Source organism: Sparus aurata, chromosome 10 (assembly GCF_900880675.1).
Source record: "Sparus aurata chromosome 10, fSpaAur1.1, whole genome shotgun sequence".
In the NCBI taxonomy this organism is placed as follows: Eukaryota; Metazoa; Chordata; class Actinopteri; order Spariformes; family Sparidae; genus Sparus; species Sparus aurata.
Genome location: NC_044196.1, coordinates 10,977,041 through 10,999,466, shown reverse-complemented (window position 1 = coordinate 10,999,466; position 22,426 = coordinate 10,977,041). Strand labels below are relative to the sequence as shown.

Below are 22,426 nucleotides of genomic sequence, written 5' to 3'. Positions count from 1 at the left end.
AACGTCTCCAACGTCTTCAGAACGGGAGGGGTGAGCAAAGGAGTGTTGCAATGTAGAACCTCACAGCTAGATGGCGCTAAATACTTGATATATTAAACACTGTCCCTTTAAGGAGGAAGCTGAGTTAATGACTCGGTGCTGATTGGACCTGTGCATCGAAGGGAATCACAAAACAGTCTTTGTGATGACATAACTACTGTTTACTGTGAAAAAAACATCCCGACCATAAAACACCTGTTTTTTGAATGGAGTTTGGTTTGACAGTAATGGGACAATCCCATGTCTCGAGTCAGGAAGTTGGTTTTTCTAACTTTGCTGTGTTTATGTGAAGCTGGTTTGCATTTTAAACAACTCGTTAACAGATGTTTCCAGGATTTGAGCAACAAGGAAAGAAAGGAAAGGAGAAAGAAAGGAAATGCAACGACTCTGCAAGACTTTGGTAAAAGTTTCTTTTGTCCCCCATGATTCATCATCACATGAGCTCCAGAAATGACTTGCGGTCTCCGACACGTCACCTCACTTTCTGTTTCATCTCAGAACTTCAACAACTTTTTTTTTCTTCTTTAACGAGAACAGCCTCAGGTTTTAAAGTCGGAGCTGCGTTCTGTCGTTCCGATCCGTCCTCCTCTCGCCGTGCTATCATCGTCCCCGGCGCTTTACTGTAATGGAATCGATCACCGATCAATATGGCTATTATCTAAAGCAAACCGCACGCCTCATCAATATTCAGCCCACTGACTCCACTTGGCTCTCACTCTGCCTCCCTCAGCAAAGACACAGCCCATCTCTGCTCTGTGTGTGTGTGTGTGTGTGTTGCAGATATAAACCATAATTCAAACTCGACCTCTCAATAAGCTTCTTTTAGTTTTCGCTCGTCTCGCTCGAAGAAAGCACCACATTAATATTCCTCAGGTGTGTCGAGCGAGCCGAGGATCGTTTCCAACGTCATCATCCCGTGCGACGAGGCAGACGAGCAGAACAGAAGAGTCCGTCAGCGCAAAGGTTTAGATTAATCGTCAATGCGGCGCGCTCGACTCGGAGAGAGGACGCGATCGACAGGATGAAATATTCACTCATCGAGCTGAAGAGCTTTTAAATGTTCGCGTCAGTGATGCCAAATGAAGAACTTCTGGAGACAAACGTGTCTAAAAACTTTGTTCGGTCCTCTTAGATTGGTCTTTAGCTTCCTAGCAGCACAAACGCCGACTTTACCCAAACACAGCACACCTCCTGTGGATCGATCTGCTGCAGATCCACCTTCATGTTTGTGTTTCACTCCTTCACAGAGTGTACTACAGATGGTACTAACGTGGAGAAGGCGTTGTTCTGCCTCTCGCAGCGGATGCCTTTGCAGTTGTTGAGCTCCTCCGAGGCCTTCGTCTCGTAGTAGAAATACAGCTGGTTCAGCCCGTTAGCGAACGCCAGCAGCACCTGCGCAGGAAAGATTATATCAGTGTCACATAAAATACAGCAAACATCGAATCTACGGAAACAAAACTGCAGCTTTGAAATCCCGGTGTTAAAACATCGAGGATCGACCCTTCAGGGCGTTTTTTTGAAACACGGCTTTCTTCTCAAACAGGACACGAGCACTCGGGTGTTACGTAAAGCTGCTGCTGCTGCTGCTGAGTGAGCATGAAGCGCCTCGGGCTCAGCGGGATTGATTTTAGGACTTCAGGGAGCTCAACAGTTCTCATGTGGATTGTGTTGTAGGTTAGGAAGCCCCCCGAGACGGAGTTAATGAGTCCTGATGTAATGAAATCTGCCTGTAACGTCCTTCTACCTTCAGTGTGCCGAGGACCGTATACCCCGACTCATCTTCATCAACAACATTGTGGCTTGTTGGTTGGTTCAGAAAGAGAGAGAGAGATTTACTTACATGGATATTAACATGCTAACGAGGAAAGGTTAACCGTTAGCACACTGAAAAACTAGAACTGAGCCTACAAAATGAGGCCATGATACAGGCTAAACTTTAAATTTTTTCTCACAAGTGGTAGGCTCATGGAACTGCTAACTGTACGGCTAACTAAGCTAACTAGCTGTTAATCATACAGTGAGCAGCAGATAGCTGTGAGTTTTTCAGCAAATAAAGTAAATCTGTCCATCAGGAAACTCTGTTAATCCTACGATCCAAATGCTAACATGCTAGCTAAGTAAAGATCAGCTAGCTAACATTCACAAGTTGTTTCATGTGAATGTTGGCATGCTAACTGTAGAGATGTTAGTATGGTATTACGCTGGAACAGCCTAAAAAGTACAAACTAGAATTTACATGTCTCCTCAGCTTATAACACAGCTAACTGCATGACTTAGTGAGCTAAGTAGCTAATGGCAGCTAACACCTACAAGTTGTTTAACATGTTGGATGGTAGCATGCTAACTGCAGAATTCTAATATGCTGGAACTGAACCTAACAAGTCTAAGAAGGCCGCTGTACTGACTAAACGTGACATTTTTTCTCACTACTAGCAGGCTAAATGCACTACTAACTGCACGGCTAACTAAGCTAACTAGATGTTAATCATACAGTGAACAGCAGATAGCTGTGAGTTTTGCAGCAAATAAAGTAAATATGTCCATCAGGACACGCTGTTAATCCTACAATCCGAATGCTAACATGCTACATTGAATATACTAGATATTACAAAAAACTAGGAACTTAGTAAAGATCAGCTAGCTTATTTTCACAAGTTGTTTCATATGAATGTTGGCATGCTAACTGTAGATATGTTAGTATGGTATTACACTGGAACAGCCTAAAAAGTACAAACTAGAATGTACATGTCTCCTCAGCTAATAGCACAGCTAACTGCATGACTAAGTGAAGTAACTAGCTAATGGCAGCAGTCACTCCCGCAAGAACTAAAGGTGGCTTTGGGAAGATGATGAAAAACAACACTTCAGCAACTCTAAAGCTCAAACTTCGAGATATATGCTAGCATGTTACATGCTATAAAAAAAATAGGAACTCAGTAGTGGTCACCTAGCTAATGTCCACAAGCTAAACACAGGCTAAACTTACCGCTAACTGCACAACTTAGGGAGTTAAGTAGCAAACGGTAGCTAACACCTGCACATTTGTTAACATGTTGAATGGTAGCATGCTAACTGCAGAATTCTATCATGCTGAAACTGAACCTGACAAGTCTAAGAAGGCCGCCGTACAGGCTAAACGTGACATTGTTTCTCACTACTAGCAGGCTAAATGCACGGCTAAATGAGCTAACAAGCCAACACTACATACAGCAGAATTTGGACATTAGTTTGCAACAAGTAAAGTGACCTGCCAACCACAAGACTCTGTTTATACTACCACTCCCCAATTAATACATTTTTGTCTCACCAGACAGTAAATGAAGAGGAACTTGAGGATGTCCAGCAGCATCCTCCCCAGCGAGATCTGCAGGGGCCCCAGGTGGGAGTTGGCGGTGAAGAGGGAGATGAGTCTGAGGGAGCTGAAGATGTTGGCGATGGCGAACAGCGCCTCGGCTATCAGCGTGGGGTGCCACATCTCCCACTCCTCCCTCGGGCGAGACGAGTTATACTGGAGGAAAAAAGAGTACACTTCAGACATAGAAAACACTTTATACAAGGGAAGAAACATGTGTTGCATTTAATGCCGAATTTACAAGAAGGCACATATAATCAAGGATTAATTGTAAATGGAGTTACATAAGGTTTATAAAGTCGCCTTTAACTCAACAACTCACAAAACTGTGACATTATTTAAGGGAGTCTGGTGTTTTTCTCCATGGGTGACAAAAGAAGGAGTCTACTGGTTATTGTTTACTGTATTTGTCAAATTTGACATGTTAAAAATAAAATGTTATCTTTTGTGAAACTGTGTGGTTTCAAACAGCTGGCAGGTTACACTTATTTCAGATACAGAAGAAGAAAAACTGGCATGGTGACACTGTTTAAAACAGACACTTTTTACAAGGAAATAAGCTACTTATTTTATTGCTTTTAATGCTGAATTCACAGGAAGACAGAGAGAATTTAGAATGTGTTGTTGCCTTTTCACAAATTGTATTTGAAGTTTCTCTGCTAGCAAAAACTCTCAAAATTGCACGTTTTGTTAATGGAGTCTGGTGATACAGCGGGGGATACACCATCTGCTTCCAGTCTCTGTGTGCTAAGCTAGGCTAAATGCCTTCTGGGCCAATGTGAACACACAGAGATAAACAGAGTCCATCACCCTCTTTTTTTTTATTTCCCAGCATGCTTTGTTTCTGTGACTGTTTTTTTTTTCTTCGCTTTATCCATGCGTCTGTCTCTCTGCACATCGCTCTTGGTTGTCTCATGCTTGGCTTCCTCCTCATTCTAAATTCAGCCATTAGACTTCACACAGGACGTCTGTCTTGTTAACTCTGCCTCTATTAACATTCAGCGTGCACACACACACACACACACACACAGAGGAAACAGCCAGAGACAGAAACATGCACACAGATGCACACTCATTAATTTATAGACTCTCCCGCACCTTCTCTCAGATGCACCACACTCTGTCTGTCTGTGTGCCTGTCTCACTCTCTCTCTCTCTCACACACACACACACACACGATGACAAAGCAAAATTTGGCGAGCGACCGTCAGCTCTCCAGAGGATTTTAACTAAATATTTAAAAGGGGAAAAGACAAAAAAAAGTAAAAAATATTGTGGCAACTGCTTCTGTGTGTGTTAGAGTGTGTGTGTGTGTGTGTGTGTGTGTGTGTTAACTCATCCATGAAGTCTACATACGTATATGTGCTTATCAAATTGTGCATATATATATATGTGTGTGTGTGAGGACCTGTGTAGGAGGGCCATCCGCCACCATCAGTGACTCACAGCTGCTGCAGATGGCCCCGCCGTCTGGTGTGTGTGTGTGTGTGCGCATGTGAGTGTGTGTGTGTCTGATAAATAGATAAATCTTTGATGTGTGCAGGATGTGCAGCTAAACAACATGTTGTTAAAGCTCAACGCTGTCCAGTGAAAGTGAGAATATTCCAGCCTGCAGGTGAGTCCTGTGACCCTCAACCATCCAGGTGTTGTTTACAAAGGTCAAAGGTCACATCTGATGTCTGCTGTTCATTTTGGCGACAGTAACGTGTGTGAAAGCTGAGAACTCATTGTATGTGTTTTTCATTTCGTTTCATATTTGCGGTGTTAAAAGGAATATTTAAAAGGTAAAAAACAGCCATATGATTGACTCCGCCCCTTTGAGGTTAAATATATGTTCATCAGGATGTCAGGCGAAGAGGATGTGATTGACATGATCAATGAACAGAAACAAATAAATGTGTTGAATTTAATGCCGAATAAACAAGAATGCCAAACTTATTAACAATGTTTCATAGACGGTGCATCGCAAGATTTATAGTTTCTCTTCACTCAACAACTCACAAAATTCAATGATTTTTAAAGGAAGTCTGGGGACTTTTGCCACCAGTTACATATAAGCAGCCTCAATAGGTTAGTGTTGTATGTGCAGACATTGACATGTTGACTGGTAATAAAATGTCGCCTTCTTTCATTAATTTTGTGTTGAATCAGCTGCTAAATGTCGGCAGGTGAGATGCAAAAGAGGCTGAAAGTACAAGACGGTCAAAACAGTGAGTTCGGGACATCAGAACGAGGAGGAAGTGAGTGATGACATGATCCACAGGAGACAAGATCCTGTGAGTATTATCACCGAGGCCAGGAAAGAGAAAAGAAGAAGCAGAAATTTGTGAGGAATTTTTAGACGACGCTAGTAAAAATGCTAAGATAGTATCAACCAAGACGCTGGAAAAAACAGCAATTATCTCCAGCAGCTGCTGAAAAAAACAGCTAAATAATTCCTTCAAGATGTTGATGAAGTTGTTGATGCTTCACTTCAAGTTTCGCCATTTTGTTCATCATCGTTAAGTTATCGTCTGCAGGTGTGCTAGCATCAGTGATTGTTACCCTGACTCCCGACGACTCGTTGGACCCAAAACTTGGCACCATGACTTGGTAGTACCGACTTAATCCGGTCAGTAACCTTAAAAGCACCAAGTTCAGTACCCGGCCCTGCCAACAGAGACCCAGTTTTCCGGTTTTCCCTTCTCCCTCTGGCACACTCGGACTCTCGTCTTTACCTTCACGTACGCCACTATCTTCAGTGATATGGTGGCCAGGTACAGCGAGTTCATGGCGAAGTCCATCAGGTTCCACCAGTCGTGGATGTACTCCGTGAATCCTCCGTCCCACATCTCCTTGATCTCCGCCCAGATGAAGCCTGAAACACACACACACACACACACACACACACACACACACACTGATGGTTATTTACACACTCGGTCATGCGTGTGTGCTCACGGCCATGTCATCCATCAGCGGCTCCTGTTTGTTTTGCTTTCTGCTCGGTGACCAAACTTTCTGTCGAGTATTTTCTTTTGGCAGCAGCTGCAGGCGGCGAGCTCAGAGCCAACAACACATTTGTTCCGCACGACTGACTTTAGACAAAGTCAGGTTTTACTCTAAATAATTCACGAGTCATTTTGTAGTTCATCACGGCTGCCTCGAATATCTGCTGCTCGGAGTTTTTTCATCCGTATGTTTGGAGAAATCGCACATCATTAAGGTTACGGGGAGGAACTGTGGTGGAAAATCAAAATCTGGTGTGAACCATAAACAAGAGTGATTCTGCAGATCGACCTGATCAAAACCAGAAGTACCACGACAGGACGGAACAGAGAGGAAACACCAGAGAATTTGGGAATATATGAAATGAATTATTTGGCATTTAACCGATACAAAACAATGTTAGTGTAATGACAGACAATCCATCCAGCTAATGTTCAGTGCTGTTTCTTTTTATCTGAAGTGATTTGTAGTCGAGTGTTTTAGTAAGAAGAAGAAGAAGGAGAATGGGAAAAGGGGTAGTAGAAGAAGAAGAAATTGGAAAGAGAAGAAAGAAGAAGATGGAGAAGGAAAGAGAAGACAGAAGAAGATAAAGATGGAGAAAAAGAAGAAGACGAAACAGAAGGAGAAGAAACAGAAGGAGAAAAGGAAAAGGGCTAGAAGAAGAAGAAGAAGAGGAAGAAGAAACAAGAAGGACGAGAAGAAGAAGAAGAAGAAGAAGAAGAGGAGAGCGGACGATGAATGAGAACAGATGGTTTTGTATTTTTCCAACTGATTATGGTTCTGATTTGGAAATGATTGGTGTCAGCTCCGAGAGAGAATATGGAGATGTAATCACTCATTTTCACACCCACCCACCCTCACACACACACACACACACACACACACACACAGAACTACCTCCTCCACACACACCCACGTCCTCCACACACAGACACACTCAGTTCTCTTGATGGCAATCAAAGTAGAAAAGATGGAGAGATAAGAAGCGTTGTGTGTTTTTCTATAAATCTAGTTGTTTTTTACTGTATGAAGAGACGTTTCTTTATCCTACTGGACTGTGACTCAATCCAGTCTGGACTGCATGTAAATATGAGAAATGTATTAAAAGAAAAGAGAGAATAAGAAAAGAAATAAAGGAAACGATGATGGCAATGATTCTGCTGCTAGAGTACATTTTAGAAGATGGAAACCAACATCATACATCGGTAATAAAACGGGGGGAAAACAGTTTCTACGCTTAAATGTCCATCATGAGGTTCTCCATCTGACCTTTCCTCTACACGTCTACATACGACACCACCAAAGTTGTAAAACGTAATCGACAGAATAAATATTGAGAGTACGAACATTTCTTTATGATGCAAGTTTACGTTTCTTTAGCTTCAGTTTCCAATTCCTCTCTTGTCACAACACTGTTCTTCTGCTCTGCTGCTGCAGACGACACAACTTCCCATCATAAATATACTTTTTTTGTTGCCACAAGCACGGCTGGAAATCGTCCCGAGGCCTCCTTAAAAACATTCAGGTGTGTGACGCTTACAAATGTTGAAATGCAGACTCGAACTGTGCTCACTAGCTCTGTAGCCTGGTCGCCTGTAACTGAGCCACTTCTCCTCTAACCTCTTGAGTCAAGTCATAAACATGTAACCTGACATTATTATTTACAATGATAAAATCCAGCACAATAATCCAGTGAAGAAGAAGAAGAGTGGACAGCACAGTCTGAGGAAGCGTTGGATTTAAACATCTGTCTGGTCACAAACATCCCCTCAAAGCTTCAAGGCGCTGCTTGGCCGGAGGAGTGAAGCCGCTGTGGAAACTAAAAGATGACAGCCACCCCAACCACGGTCCGGACAAGTCCTGGTTCATCTTCATCTCACACTGTTTCACTCCCAAATACATCACGATACGAAGGCTACATACTGTTGAAACACTAGGTAAAATTGTCCTGCTACATCTACGAGTGCTGACGATGAGTTCAGGAGTCTCATGGCTGGAGGAGTGAAGCTGCTGTGGAAACTAAAAGATGACAGCCACCCCGGCCATGGTCTGGACAAGTCCTGCTTTATCTTCATCTCACACTGCTAAGCTCCCAAATACATCACGATACGAAGGCTACATACTGTTGAAACACTAGGTAAAATTGTCCTGCTACATCTACGAGTGCTGACGATGAGTTCAGGAGTCTCATGGCTGGAGGAGTGAAGCTGCTGTGGAAACTAAAAGATGACAGCCACCCCGGCCATGGTCTGGACAAGTCCTGCTTTATCTTCATCTCACACTGCTAAGCTCCCAAATACATCACGATACGAAGGCTACATACTGTTGAAACACTAGGTAAAATTGTCCTGCTACGTCTACGAGTGCTGACAATGAGTTCAGGAGTCTCATGGCTGGAGGAGTGAAGCTGCTGTGGAAACTAAAAGATGACAGCCACCCCGGCCATGGTCTGGACAAGTCCTGCTTTATCTTCATCTCACACTGCTAAGCTCCCAAATACATCACGATACGAAGGCTACATACTGTTGAAACACTAGGTAAAATTGTCCAGCTACATCTACGAGTGCTGACGATGAGTTCAGGAGTCTCATGGCCTGAGGAGTGAAGCTGCTGTGGAAACTAAAAGATGACAGCCACCCCGGCCATGGTCTGGACAAGTCCTGCTTTATCTTCATCTCACACTGCTAAGCTCCCAAATACATCACGATATGAAGGCTACATACTGTTGAAACACTAGGTAAAATTGTCCTGCTACGTCTACGAGTGCTGACGATGAGTTCAGGAGTCTCATGGCTGGAGGAGTGAAGCTGCTGTGGAAACTAAAAGATGACAGCCACCCCGGCCATGGTCTGGACAAGTCCTGCTTTATCTTCATCTCACACTGCTAAGCTCCCAAATACATCACAATACGAAGGCTACATACTGTTGAAACACTAGGTAAAATTGTCCTGCTACGTCTACGAGTGCTGACGATGAGTTCAGGAGTCTCATGGCTGGAGGAGTGAAGCTGCTGTGGAAACTAAAAGATGACAGCCACCCCGGCCATGGTCTGGACTAGTCCTGCATTATCTTCATCTCACACTGCTAAGCTCCCAAATACATCACGATACGAAGGCTACATACTGTTGAAACACTAGGTAAAATTGTCCTGCTACGTCTACGAGTGCTGACGATGAGTTCAGGAGTCTCATGGCTGGAGGAGTGAAGCTGCTGTGGAAACTAAAAGATGACAGCCACCCCGGCCACGGTCTGGACAAGTCCTGCTTTATCTTCATCTCACACTGCTAAGCTCCCAAATACATCACGATACGAAGGCTACATACTGTTGAAACACTAGGTAAAATTGTCCTGCTACGTCTACGAGTGCTGACAATGAGTTCAGGAGTCTCATGGCTGGAGGAGTGAAGCTGCTGTGGAAACTAAAAGATGACAGCCACCCCGGCCATGGTCTGGACAAGTCCTGCTTTATCTTCATCTCACACTGCTAAGCTCCCAAATACATCACAATACGAAGGCTACATACTGTTGAAACACTAGGTAAAATTGTCCTGCTACATCTACGAGTGCTGACGATGAGTTCAGGAGTCTCATGGCTGGAGGAGTGAAGCTGCTGTGGAAACTAAAAGATGACAGCCACCCCGGCCATGGTCTGGACAAGTCCTGCTTTATCTTCATCTCACACTGCTAAGCTCCCAAATACATCACGATACGAAGGCTACATACTGTTGAAACACTAGGTAAAATTGTCCAGCTACATCTACGAGTGCTGACGATGAGTTCAGGAGTCTCATGGCCTGAGGAGTGAAGCTGCTGTGGAAACTAAAAGATGACAGCCACCCCAGCCATGGTCTGGACAAGTCCTGCTTTATCTTCATCTCACACTGCTAAGCTCCCAAATACATCACGATACAAAGGCTACATACTGTTGAAACACTAGGTAAAATTGTCCTGCTACATCTACGAGTGCTGACGATGACTTCAGGAGTCTCATGGCTGGAGGAGTGAAGCTGCTGTGGAAACTAAAAGTTGGCAGCCACACCAGCCACGGCCTAGACGAGTCCTGTTTCATCTGGAGTCTAATGTCTCGAACGTGATCTCAAACATACCAGACTGGAGTGAATACGGTTGAGGTTTGTTGTACGTACCCAGCACCCACGGCAGGATCATCCACTCCACGATGGTGGGTGGAGGTCCCTGCATGTGCAGGTTGGTGCGGGCGATGTGCTGCGAGGCCAGCAGCAGCAGGAAGAGGAAGGTCAGGTAGGACGCGGTGTGACAGATGAATTTGATGAAGGGCTTCTTGATGAAGTTTCCCAGAGCGCTCTTCGGCGCCAACAGGTAGATCTGAGGAGGAGGAGGCACACAGAGTTAACACAGGAACTGTTCGTCCTGAAATGATGTGCTCTGACAACGCTGTTTTGGTGTGAAGCTCCAAAAACGTTTTGTGGACGATGAGGCTTCACCTTCGTCACCTTCATTAGCGTGGAGGTGAGGAGACAATGACTGAATTCTGATTTTTTGTTTGTTTGACATCCAAAACAAAGCAACACAGGAGGAGAAAGAGGCAGACAAGATGCTGATGTTACGTAAACGATCATGAACAATAAATCAGAGTGCTGCTCTGATGTCTCTTCGGCTTTTTACACTCGTGTTCATAGCATGAAGCAGGACAGTGCTCGTGTTCCTCCACCCGTCCCCCTCCGTCTATCACAGCCGCTGCTGTTATTGCCGAGTGTTATTGCCGTTATGATGCTTGTTTACTTGTTCTGCTCATATACTCGCTGCTGGCAACCTCGACGTTCTCTGAGTCACGCCAGCGAGGCTTTAAAAGGAATTAAATAACACAGAGAGAACCACAGACAGAGGTGTTTGTGTGCATTATTAATAACGTAATCACATCAATGCAGCGCTGTGATTGTTGCGACATAAAGACTTTAAGTGACTTATCTTTCTCGTGCCAACTAAAGCCAAAGTAAGCGCTGCCGAATTGAGATTTGATCACTCTGTCGTGCCATTTGCCATGTGTGTTTGCCATGTGTGTTTGGGTATTTTGAGTCCTTGAATGAACCACAAGCCAACTGAGAGGACAGAAACGTGAGAGAGGACACAAACTGATCTTCAAATACTTTCTATAAAACAAGATATTTGTCTTCGCTTTGAAATGGGTTTAAAAACTTGAACTCAGTGCAGTGTTTCCCACACGTGTACTTCACGTCAGTGGGCTGCCGCCATACATTTGGTGACACATTTTAACATTATTTGCCCTCACGGATACAGACTTTGCAGAGAAACAACAAGAGAAAGATTTATTTTGTTGGCAGTTAACGTGTCTGCAAACCCCGGATTTGATCGAGGTCGACATTTATCTGAAATTTTTCATATCACATTGGAGCAGGAGGTGGAGGGGATGGTGGTGATGTCACTACAAGCCAACAAAGCTGAGAAATGGCCAACCACAATTGAAACAACACAACAGTACAACAGTGTATATCTTTAAGGACGCCTGGAGACATTGACATCCGTGATCGTGGCGACCAAAACAGGATGTTTTCCCAACCCTTACCACAGCATCAGCACAACGTTGTGACAACAGAGAAATAGAAAACTCAACCTCAACAAATGGGAACTTGGAAGAGGAAGGAACATTCAGTTTGAACTTATCTGTGGTTTTGCAGAAGCGTACTTAACAATCAGTTATTCTGGTGATTGGGGCGGGCTTTGATATTTAGTGTCAGTCAGTCAGCACCATTAACGACAAGCATTCTTCACATGTGGCTCTACTGCGTTTTTACTGGGCAACTTTCTTAAATATCCTGCTGACGAATAAAATCCATAGAGCCAGGATAGTTTTAACTTTAAAGATCATTTAGATGCACAGGAACATGTATAACACTGAAGGAAAGGACACAACAGGTCTCTTTTAATGTGGACAGTTAAAACAAACTTTAAAAGATTTATACAATGTTAAAAGCAAATATTTCACAACACCTCCTCACTTATATCTCTCTATGAATTGTTGGTCCTGTTGGTGTCTCGATATGACTCAATGGGCACATAAAAACACATAAATTCAGCTTTGCTCTAACGTTGTTTCTATCGATCTTTAAAGAAATGCATCACCAGGTTTTGAACATGAGGGACGTACGTCTGAAATCACCAAACGAAGCTGCGTGAAACTGAGGCGTGATGATATTTTTTCCTATTCTGAGACTGAATAACTTCCACATTTACACTTCAGGCTTCCTTCATCCGTCATCTGCTGAATGAGATTAAACCAAATATCTTTGCTGCTTCTGCAGAGCTCAGCATGTTGATCAGATTTACAGCAAGTTCATCTGTTTCACTCGAGTCGTTCTGCTGCAGAATATTAAATATTGATCATAAGGAACGGGTCAATAGTTCTTCCTCCCTAATCAGTTCGTAGTTACAGTAAAGTTTTGTCTGCATGTAAACTTTAGCCTGTAGTGATCGTCTGTGTTTGTGTTGTGTTGTTCACTCTGCAGTCTACAGTAGCGGCTTCATGCCTTCTCTAAATCATCACAGTTCTTCCTCCCTCACTCTTTGTTTTTAGGTCGAGTGTTGTTGTCGACTTGACGTTTCCTGGCAACAGCTCGTCCAGCCAATAAAACAAGAGTTCGGCTCCATTTCTGCCTGGCAACAAATTTACTTCAAGGAAGACGTCTTTGATTCCTTTTCTTCTCTTCCTCTCTCCCTTCCTCCAAATTTTCCCAATCCTTTTTCACTTTTTAATATCCTTCTATATTTCCTTTGTCTTACCTTCCTGCTCTAGAGTTCTCATTTCTTCCACTTATGTTTCCTTTATGTGTTCCCTTGTTTTCATTTCATCCCTCTTCATTTCTTCCTTCCTTCCAATTGTTCCCTATTTTGCAATCCCTCTTTCTTTGTTTCTTTAATTTGTTCCCTAATTTTTCTTTCATTTGTAATCCCTCTTCCTTCCTTCCTTCCTTTAAGTTGCAGCCCAATTTTTTAAAGCAATCCCTCTTTCTTCTTTTTTCCGTTATTTGTTCCCTATTTTTTCTTTAATTTAATTTCCTCCCTTCCTTTGTTTCGTTCTTTCTTTCTTTTCTTTCCTTCCTCCCTCCTTCCTCACCAGTGAGAAGACAGGAAACAGGAGTCCAATGATGAAGCAGGTGACCAGTTTGACGGCCCAGTGTCGCCTCCTCCATCCCGGGAAGCCGTCGTACCACAGCGTGGCCAGCAGCTGCTGGCAGTTTGGCTGAGCAACGAACTGAATGGAGAGAAGAAGAAGATGAAGAGACTGTGAGGAAACTCAGTTTAAATGTCCTTTAGATGAAACAAACAAGTGTAAAAATTGAGCAATAAAACCTGAAACGCAACATCGATCTCCTGCTTCAACAAAAGGAGTTTTAAAAGTGTCTCATTTATCATTCAGAGGACTAAACAGGCCGATAACAACATGTTTAACCTTCAGCACACAGAGGAGCTCAGTGAACACAACCTTCAGGTGTGTTCAGGTTATCAAACTGTCGTACAAACGAACTCTCTCCTCGCTGGAGTTTTCACTTCTTCATCTTGTGAAAATGAAATATACAGTTTGTGTTTTACACCTGGAAACATGCCATATGGGGCGCCTGGATTCAAGAGTGCAACATTTTGAAAGACAGGAAGTCATACATTTTTCTTGTATGTGCCCCTCAACTTTAGAATAGTTTTGTGTCTCACTATGACAGTAGATCATCACTTTTCATTAACATCAAAAATAACCAAACTGTTTGTCGTCACTCCTGTTACCATCCTGACAGCGAAACACTTAGTGGCGCACTTTTTAAACTTAAGCCAAATCAGTAAATAACAGTTGAACACAGAGGACACAGATTTGCTCTAAGTCCTCACCCAGTTTTTGAGTAATGATGTCAAGAACTTGATCTTAAATGAAAAACAGCAACAACAGCAAAATATATACAGACATTAATCCATTAATCATTACTCATTTTGCACAACAAACATGGATATGGATGTTTATTACAACAAGGAAACTAGATGACAGGAAAACCAATCCAAGTTTTAGTATCGGATCGGGGGGTAGGTACTTCGGCAGAAGTGTGACGAAATACACAGGATGGTACAAGAACTTTTCACAACAATAACTTAAAATATCTCTTCCAAATGTATTACGAACTTAACTCAACTGAACCGGATAGGACTGCCTGGCGGAAAAGAGGATAAAGAAGAAAGAGTCTGTTAACAAATCTGATGATGCGTATAATATCCTTCATGTGAGCTAAAAAGAAATGAACAGACGGACTCAGAAAAAATAAAAACACGTCTTTTATTATGTTTGTGTTGAGTGGAGAGACACCTGACTGCGCGGTGAGCTAATAAAACCAGATATAACCTCTATCTGTGTGGCTGTTTGTTCATCTCCATTTCATAACGACGTTCTCCAGCTTTTATTCACTCAAAAAGGGACCGAGCGAGCCTCAAACAGGTACATCTGTACAGTGTGATCATCCTCCGTGACAAACCAAAGGTTGCGTCCTGCCGTGACAGCGCCGCGGCTGCTCTGTTGTCTGGGTCGCCTCCATTTACATCTCATTACAGCTCATCCGCTAATACCGCTGGCGTCGCACCAGAGGCTGCTCGTCTCCGTCAGCCCTTCAGTCGCCCTCTGAGTCACAGACGGAGGAGACGAGTCCTCCTTTTCTTTTTGTCCTCTGTTTCTTCCTCTTATTGTAATCCTCTGTTCCCTCCTCTTTCATTTAATCATTGCCAAGTTTGTCCTTTTCTTTCTTTCTTTCTTTAGTTATGAGCTTCTTTCCTCATGTCTGTTTCTAGTTGATTAGTCTGGTGTCATACTCTATAAAAGACTCGGGGAGACAGGAGGTGATCCATCACATCAGCTGTGATGTAGAAAGTGTTTTTTCCCTCTGAAACAAACAGCCTATTAAATAAATGGACTTAGGAATAAACATCCGGCTCAGTTCTGCACATCCACCTTCACACAAGGACACACGACTGCTTGAAACCAGACATTTAGCTGAAAGCTTAAAAGAAAAACGGCAAACAGCCAAACAAAAAGCGTTCAGGTCAGACTCTGAAGCTGTCAATCACACACTTTTTCTGAACAGTTGGCGGCGGCTGCATCATAAATAATTTATCCAGACACACTTTCCTTCGAGAGAGATCTGCGTGGGACTCTCACAGCTCCTGACTTTGCAGCGTCACGCGGCGTCGTCGGGCAGGAGAGGATAAAAGTCACAGGAGGTATTTATGGTGCTCGTCTGATTGGCCAGACGCGGAGCAGACAGCGGAGGACTCTTCCTGCTGGTGGATCACCAGGCATCAACCAACAAACTGCAGTATATGTTCAATAAAACGCCCAGTGTTGAACGGCAACTTCTCTGTAGGTTGTAGTTACGGCATGGCATTACAGGTGGCCGGATCCAAAATATTTTTGCTACTGATACGACAAGTCTGATGAGTCTTGATGGGATTATCAATACCTTCACCAGGCATCAACTGGTGCAAACTGCAGTATATGGTCAATAAAACGGCCAACTTCGAATAGCTACTACCGTGTTATGAATGTAAGGGAAAGATTTTAGTCATGGCATAAACATCATTGGTCTTGTCCACACAGGTGGCCGGATCCAAAATATTTCTGCTACCCATACGAGAAGTCTGACCAGTCTTGGTGTCATTATCGATACCTAGTATGTAGAATCTCAGATATGTGCGCTTCCTGATTCGTCGGCAGAAGATTGTAAATGTCACAAAAGATATTTATGGTGCTTCTCTGATTGGCCAGATGTGGAGCAGTCAGCAACAATTAAACACCAAGTGTTTAACGACAACTACTGTGTAGATTGTAGTTACGGCATAAACATTAGGGTACCATACAGGTGGCCGGATCCAAAATATTTTTGCTACTGATACGACAAGTCTGATGAGTCTTGATGGGATTTTCAATACCTTCACCAGGCATCAACTGGTGCAAACTGCAGTATATGGTCAATAAAACGGCCAACTTCGAATAGCTACTACCGTGTTATGAATGTAAGGGAAAGATTTTAGTCATGGCATAAACATTACGGTCTTGTCCACACAGGTGGCCGGATCCAAAATATTTCTGCTACCCATACGAGAAGTCTGACCAGTCTTGGTGTCATTATCAATACCTAGTATGTAGAATCTCAGATATGTGCGCTTCCTGACTCGTCGGCAGAAGATTGTAAATGTCACAAAAGATATTTATGGTGCTTCTCTGATTGGCCAGATGTGGAGCAGTCAGCAACAATTAAACACCAAGTGTTTAACGACAACTACTGTGTAGATTGTAGTTACGGCATAAACATTAGGGTAACATACAGGTGGCCGGATCCAAAATATTTCTGCTACCTATACGACGAGCCTGATAAGTCTTGATGTGACTATTGATACATTTGCAGATAGAGTCTCTGTAGATATCTGTGCATCCTGACTCATCAGCAGAGGATCTTAAATGTCACAAGAGATATTTACGGTGCTCGTCCTACAGCGGGAGACCCGGAGCGGACATCAGAGGTCTCCTGGGTCTCTTCCTGCTGGTGGATCACCAGGCATCAACTGGTGCAAACTGCAGCATATGTTCAATAAAACGCCCAACGTCGAATGGCTACTACCGTGTTAGGAATGTAAGGAAAAGTTCTTAGTTATGGCATAACCATTACAGTCTTGTCCATACAGATGGCCGGATCCAAAATATTTCTGCTACTGTTACAAGTCTGACTAGTCTTGGTGTCATTATCGATCCCTAGTATATAGAATCTCAGATATGTGCGCTTCCTGACTCGTCGGCAGAAGATCGTATGTGTTAGAAGAGATATTTATGGTGCTTGAAAAGGCATCAAGCGATGAAAAGCTAGAGAATACGTCCGATTTGCAAGAAAGTTGATTTCCTAACTGGTCAAATACTGACACTTAGGGATTGTAGGTCAGTTTGTCCGCCATCCCCAAGCACCAGTATTTGATGAGTTGGAAAAGAATCTCAAATACAGCTTCTCCATCACTGTTTCCACGCTAAACTCAAAGAGAAAGAGGAAATGTTGCACCAAAAGCAGCATAAATGCGTCAGATTAGCTCCAGTTAAAGGTCCTACAAAGGACTTTAGTTTTGTGATGGACGCCTGGTGAATATCTGCCGCTACAGAGATTTAAAAAACACAATTTACACAAAACACAAGGTTTATAAAGAGTAAAACATCCACACAATATAATTAAATACAGATACAGTGTATCTGAGTGGCTGCAGTGTTTTTATCTGTTGAGTCTGGGAGGTTTTCGACTCTCAGTTTAATCATCTTATGTCGCCTTACACCTCCGATAACCACCGACCTGAGGGAGCTGCAGCGGATATGACCTTAACACACACACACACACACACACACACACACACACGCACACACACTTACAGATAAACTCGTCATGGCGGCTTCAGAGCAAGTTGTTCAACCTCTTATCTGGTTGTGTGTTAATGTGTGCATATTAGTGTGTGTGTGTGAGGATATTGGATAACGAGGGGATTTAATTATATAGATGAAATGATAGAAGAAGAAAGAAGGAGAAAAGAGGAGGAGGAGAACGATAACGTGGCAGAAGTCAAACCAAGGAGGCTGCTCCCTCATCATTATCTCCTCGTCCTCCTCCTCTTTTCCTTTTCCTTGTCCTCCTCCTTTCCTCTTTCTCTTCTTCACAACTCCTGTTCTTTGTTGTTCTCTTTCTCCTTCTGGTCTCATTTCCTTCCTCCTCTTCTCTAAACCATTTCCTTCACTTCTCCTTTTCGTCTTCTTCTTCCTCCTCTCCTTGTTTCCTCCTTCCACAGTTGTTGTCTCCTCCTGATATTCCTTCTCTTTCTCAAATGTTTCTATCCCCTCCGTCTCTCCCCTTCAACCTCTTCCTTTTTCTCTCTCAAAATCCCAACTCTCTCCTGCTCCATCTTCACCTCCTCTCGCTGCTCCTTCTCCCCGCTCTTTTTTGTCTTCATCATCCTATTCTTTTCTCCCCTGTCATCCTCTTCTCTGAACCATATTTCTTTTCTTCTCCTTCTCTCGTCCTTTTTTTCTTTCCCTCTTTCCTGCATTTCCTCTCCTCCTTCTGTTTCCTTCACTTCTCCTCTTGCTTCGCTCCTTTTCTCCTGCACTTATCCTCACCTCCCCTCAACCCTCCTCCTCTTTTCTCTCATCATGTGAACCATTTCTTATTTCTACTGCCCTCCTTGTCTTCACTCCTTCTCCTCTCTCTCTTGCATTTCTTCTCCTTCACCTCCTCTCCATCCTCTGATTTTTTCTTCTTCATCATCCAATTCTTGTCTCATTTCCTTCCTCTCCTCCTCTTCTTCTCTCCCTTTTTCCTGCAGTCGTTTTCTCCTCCTTTTTTTCTTTATTGAATTTCTTCTCCACCTCTTTTCTTTCTTAATTTCTCCTCTTCCTATCCTCTCTGCCTCTCCATCTTTCACTCCTGCTCCATCCTCCTCTTTTTCCTTCTTCACCCTCCTATTCTTGTCTCATTTCCTTCCTCTCCTCTTCCTCATCTTCCCCTCTTCCTCCTTCTAAAATCTCCTTTTCCCAAACCCTCATGTTTCCTGTTATTATTTCCTGCTTTCTTGCATTTCTTCCCCTCTACATGTCTTCCTTCCTCTCCTCCATCTCTCTCTCTCTCTCTCTTTCCATCCCTCGCTCAGCTCCAGTTTGGTTTCCTGTTGCCATGGCAGCAGTATGCTAATGAGCGAGTTGATCTCCGGGCTCCTCTAAACTACAGCAGTCTGCTCCTTTCCTCTCCTTTTTTTTCCCCAACTCGGTCTCTGGAGCGTCGGTCGGCAAAACATCCTCGTCAAAGTCAACTCTCCAAACAACAATAAAAAAAACACGTCTGGACCAATCACAGCGCAGCATCGGAGAGATAATTTAATAATCAGGGTTTGTTGTTATGTCGGACAGAGTGAGACATCCTGGGTGAAACACACTCAGATTACTGCGGTGACCTTTTGAAACCCGTGAATCAGCTTGAATTACATAAGACGTGAGCGAGAGCCGGAGTGGTGGGTGACGGGTGAATATCAGCCAGCGTCAGCAGGGTCTATCTGGGTGATGGCTATAATAATAATAATAATGATGAATGTGTGGTGGGCGATCGGTGACGTCATCTTCCTGTCTGAACCTGAGCTCTGTCTTTCATCTGGTGACAAAGAGAAAGAAAAAAAACTAAAACTAAACGAGCAGAGGAACATAAAAATGCTTGCAGACAGACCAGCGGGGCTTCAAAAATGATGTAATCAATATGTTTTCGGCCTTCATGTCACCATATCTCAACATCACTCAATATGTTACGCAACATCGAAAATTACATGCTACATTCTCTCAGTGTTAATGCAGCACTGCATAGTTTTGGACAAATATTTATCTTTTTAAAACAAGCTGTTCTCAGAGGAAGATAAGATCCCAGAACACTGTGTAAAGCTAGAAGGGTGGCAGGGTCCGCCACATTTAACACAAAATATATCGTATCGTATCGTATCGTATTGTATCGTATCGTATCGTATCGTGTCGTATCGTATCGTCTAAAGGATGCAGCAAGGCTAAATGGAAAGCATGGACAAGTTTGTGACATGACTCAGGTAAAAGTAAAGCAGACGATGAATCCACAGCAAACGTGACAACAACTGAAACAATATTAGTGCAGCACTGTGTAGTTTTGGACATATATTTATCTTTTTAAAACAAGCTGCTCTCAGAGGAAGATAAGATCCCAGAACACTGTTTGAAGCTAGAAAGGTGGCAGGGTCCGCCACATTTAACACAAAGTGTATTGTCCTTTAAGCTCAGTTTGTTTATTCAGTTTGTTCAGTCGTGAAAATGAAGAGTTTATTTATATAGATTGTTTAGACATAAAAAAATATTGTACCCCATCTTGTTTTACCAAATCGTAACGGTTTGCATCGTATCGTATCGTATCGTATCGTATCGTATCGTATCGTGTCTTCTAAGGGATGCAGCAAGGCTAAATGGAAAGCGTGGACAAGTTTGTGACATGACTCAGGTAAAAGTAAAGCCAACGATGAATCTACAGCAAACGTGACAACAACTAAAACAATGACGAGGCATATCTCTGGCCCTACATGCTGTAAACCTCTGCTCAGTTCTCTCTCAGACTGCAGAATAAAGATGTCAATGTTTTATTGTGTCTGTCATTCTATTATTAGGCTGCAGAGCTCCGACTGTGGGCTGCAATGAAGGCTACAAAATGTCGATACATTCAAAGGTTTGTGTACAGATAGTTACACACTGTCTGGACGATATAACCTTCAGATGCAACAAGTCGCAAAGAGGTTTAACTGTAACATTTGGTCACTCTAAAAGACTCTAATGCAGTAACATAACAAGTTGCTTTTAAAAGTAATTTAGTGGTTATGTAGAAATTCACAGAGGCAGCTATCTTTCTTGTGTATCATAATGTGTGTTTTTGTTTCCTCTTCCATTCTGTCTTTTTTATCCCCTTCACCATAAACCCTGTTTCCCCTCCTGAACACTGGAAACGAGCCACCGAACCTCTGAGATAAATTTCCAGCCCGTCTTAAATGGATTATCACGGTCTGTCTCTGTTTCCCACCGGACCGGGTCACTGATGTGAAAACTGCAGAGGATAAAGTCTTAAACTTAATCTCAGAGAGCCTGCAGCACTGAAACCACACTCTTTTTAATGCTAATCCAATAGCAGCTTTACATAACACACACACACATTGGTCGGGATGGGAGGAAGAGATGTTTGAAGATGCCCTGAAGGAGGCAGAACAGGATGTTTCTTGTAAAGTAACACAATCTAAGATCCAGGAAAAAAAATCTGAAAAGCTTTGCCACAAAATTCACCCGCTGAAAATACAAACTTTTACAAAAAGTCAACGCAAAACACACAAAATAACTTCAAACGCAACATTTTGGGAGATTCTCGCTCACTCTGTTGTTTCTGAGAGTGAAGTAAGAAAACTTTTTTTCTTTTGGCTAGTTTTTCCTCCTATTTCAAGTCTTTATGCTAAGCTAGGCTAATCACAGCTTGATCCCAACTTGTTCCTAATGATTGTTCCGTCTTCTAATGAAAGTCTTCAAACGTTTCAACGTGAAAGATTGTCGAGACTCCACTTCTCATGAAACATTACAGACAGCATTAAAAAAACTCAACTTCCACCTACGCAGCGACACGTCGCACCCACAACAACAACAACAACAAGAACTAGAACAAGATATACCATGAAATCTGCACTGTTGGCAGCCCACCGAGCTTCAAGTGACATTTAAAAAAATCAATCAGCAAACGTACAGGAATGAATCATAAAGTCTGAGCTGTGGATTATAGCTGGGAGGAAGTGGAGGGTGCCAGCTGATCGAAGCTCGCTCACATTAAATAAGCTCGTTGAAACTGTTCCGGAGACGTTTTCTCTCGTTTCTTTATTCACACTCCGCTGTGCGAGTTGCGGCGATAAGGAGCCGGAGTATTTTTAATCTCTAATAAATGCATCCAGTCATCCAGCAGAAGCTCTGGGGAGCCGACACAGACAGGGAAATTAGCCGAGTGGAAAGCCTGACTCTCTCCCGAAAAAAAAAAAAATGGCCCCAAACCCCCCTTTTTATTAACGTCTTCATGGAGAGGAGTTCTGATGACTCATGTTAACCTGCTGAATGAAACCGCAGCCTGCAGTGCTGAGAGATGAATAGGCTGTTACATTACATTTGCATTTCCTCGCAGGGCGGGAGTGTTAAAGCAGCTCCGACATGACGGACGCGTCTGTGGACGGGGAATCAAACCTGACGTCTTTGTTACATTCCAACCAGTGAAGGCAGGTCTCAACACATGAGAGAAAGTACTGTGTGATTTATAACGTCAGCCCCCGTTTGTTTCAAATAAGCTGCCAGGTTTCACTCTTATAACTGTGGAGAAGAGAAGAAGAAGAAAGATTTCTATCCACCGTCGCAGCTGCATGTTCTGAGATATCTATTTGTTTCCTCTATGTGTGTACTCTTAAATTGAATCATTGCAA

General features: G+C 43.1%; 1 protein-coding gene across 1 annotated transcript in view; it reads right to left on the bottom strand.

Annotated features, from left to right (window-relative positions):
• The window catches only part of trpc5a (transient receptor potential cation channel, subfamily C, member 5a), a 120,048-nt gene that overhangs the window by 17,338 nt on the left and 80,284 nt on the right, over positions 1-22,426 (bottom strand). The window contains exons 9-13 of the mRNA XM_030430925.1: positions 13,491-13,628; positions 10,525-10,723; positions 6,109-6,248; positions 3,347-3,547; positions 1,310-1,431 (exon numbers count right to left, since the gene is read on the bottom strand). Coding sequence (XP_030286785.1) covers positions 1,310-1,431; positions 3,347-3,547; positions 6,109-6,248; positions 10,525-10,723; positions 13,491-13,628 — 800 coding nt within the window. The remainder of the gene's footprint in view (positions 1-1,309; positions 1,432-3,346; positions 3,548-6,108; positions 6,249-10,524; positions 10,724-13,490; positions 13,629-22,426) is intronic.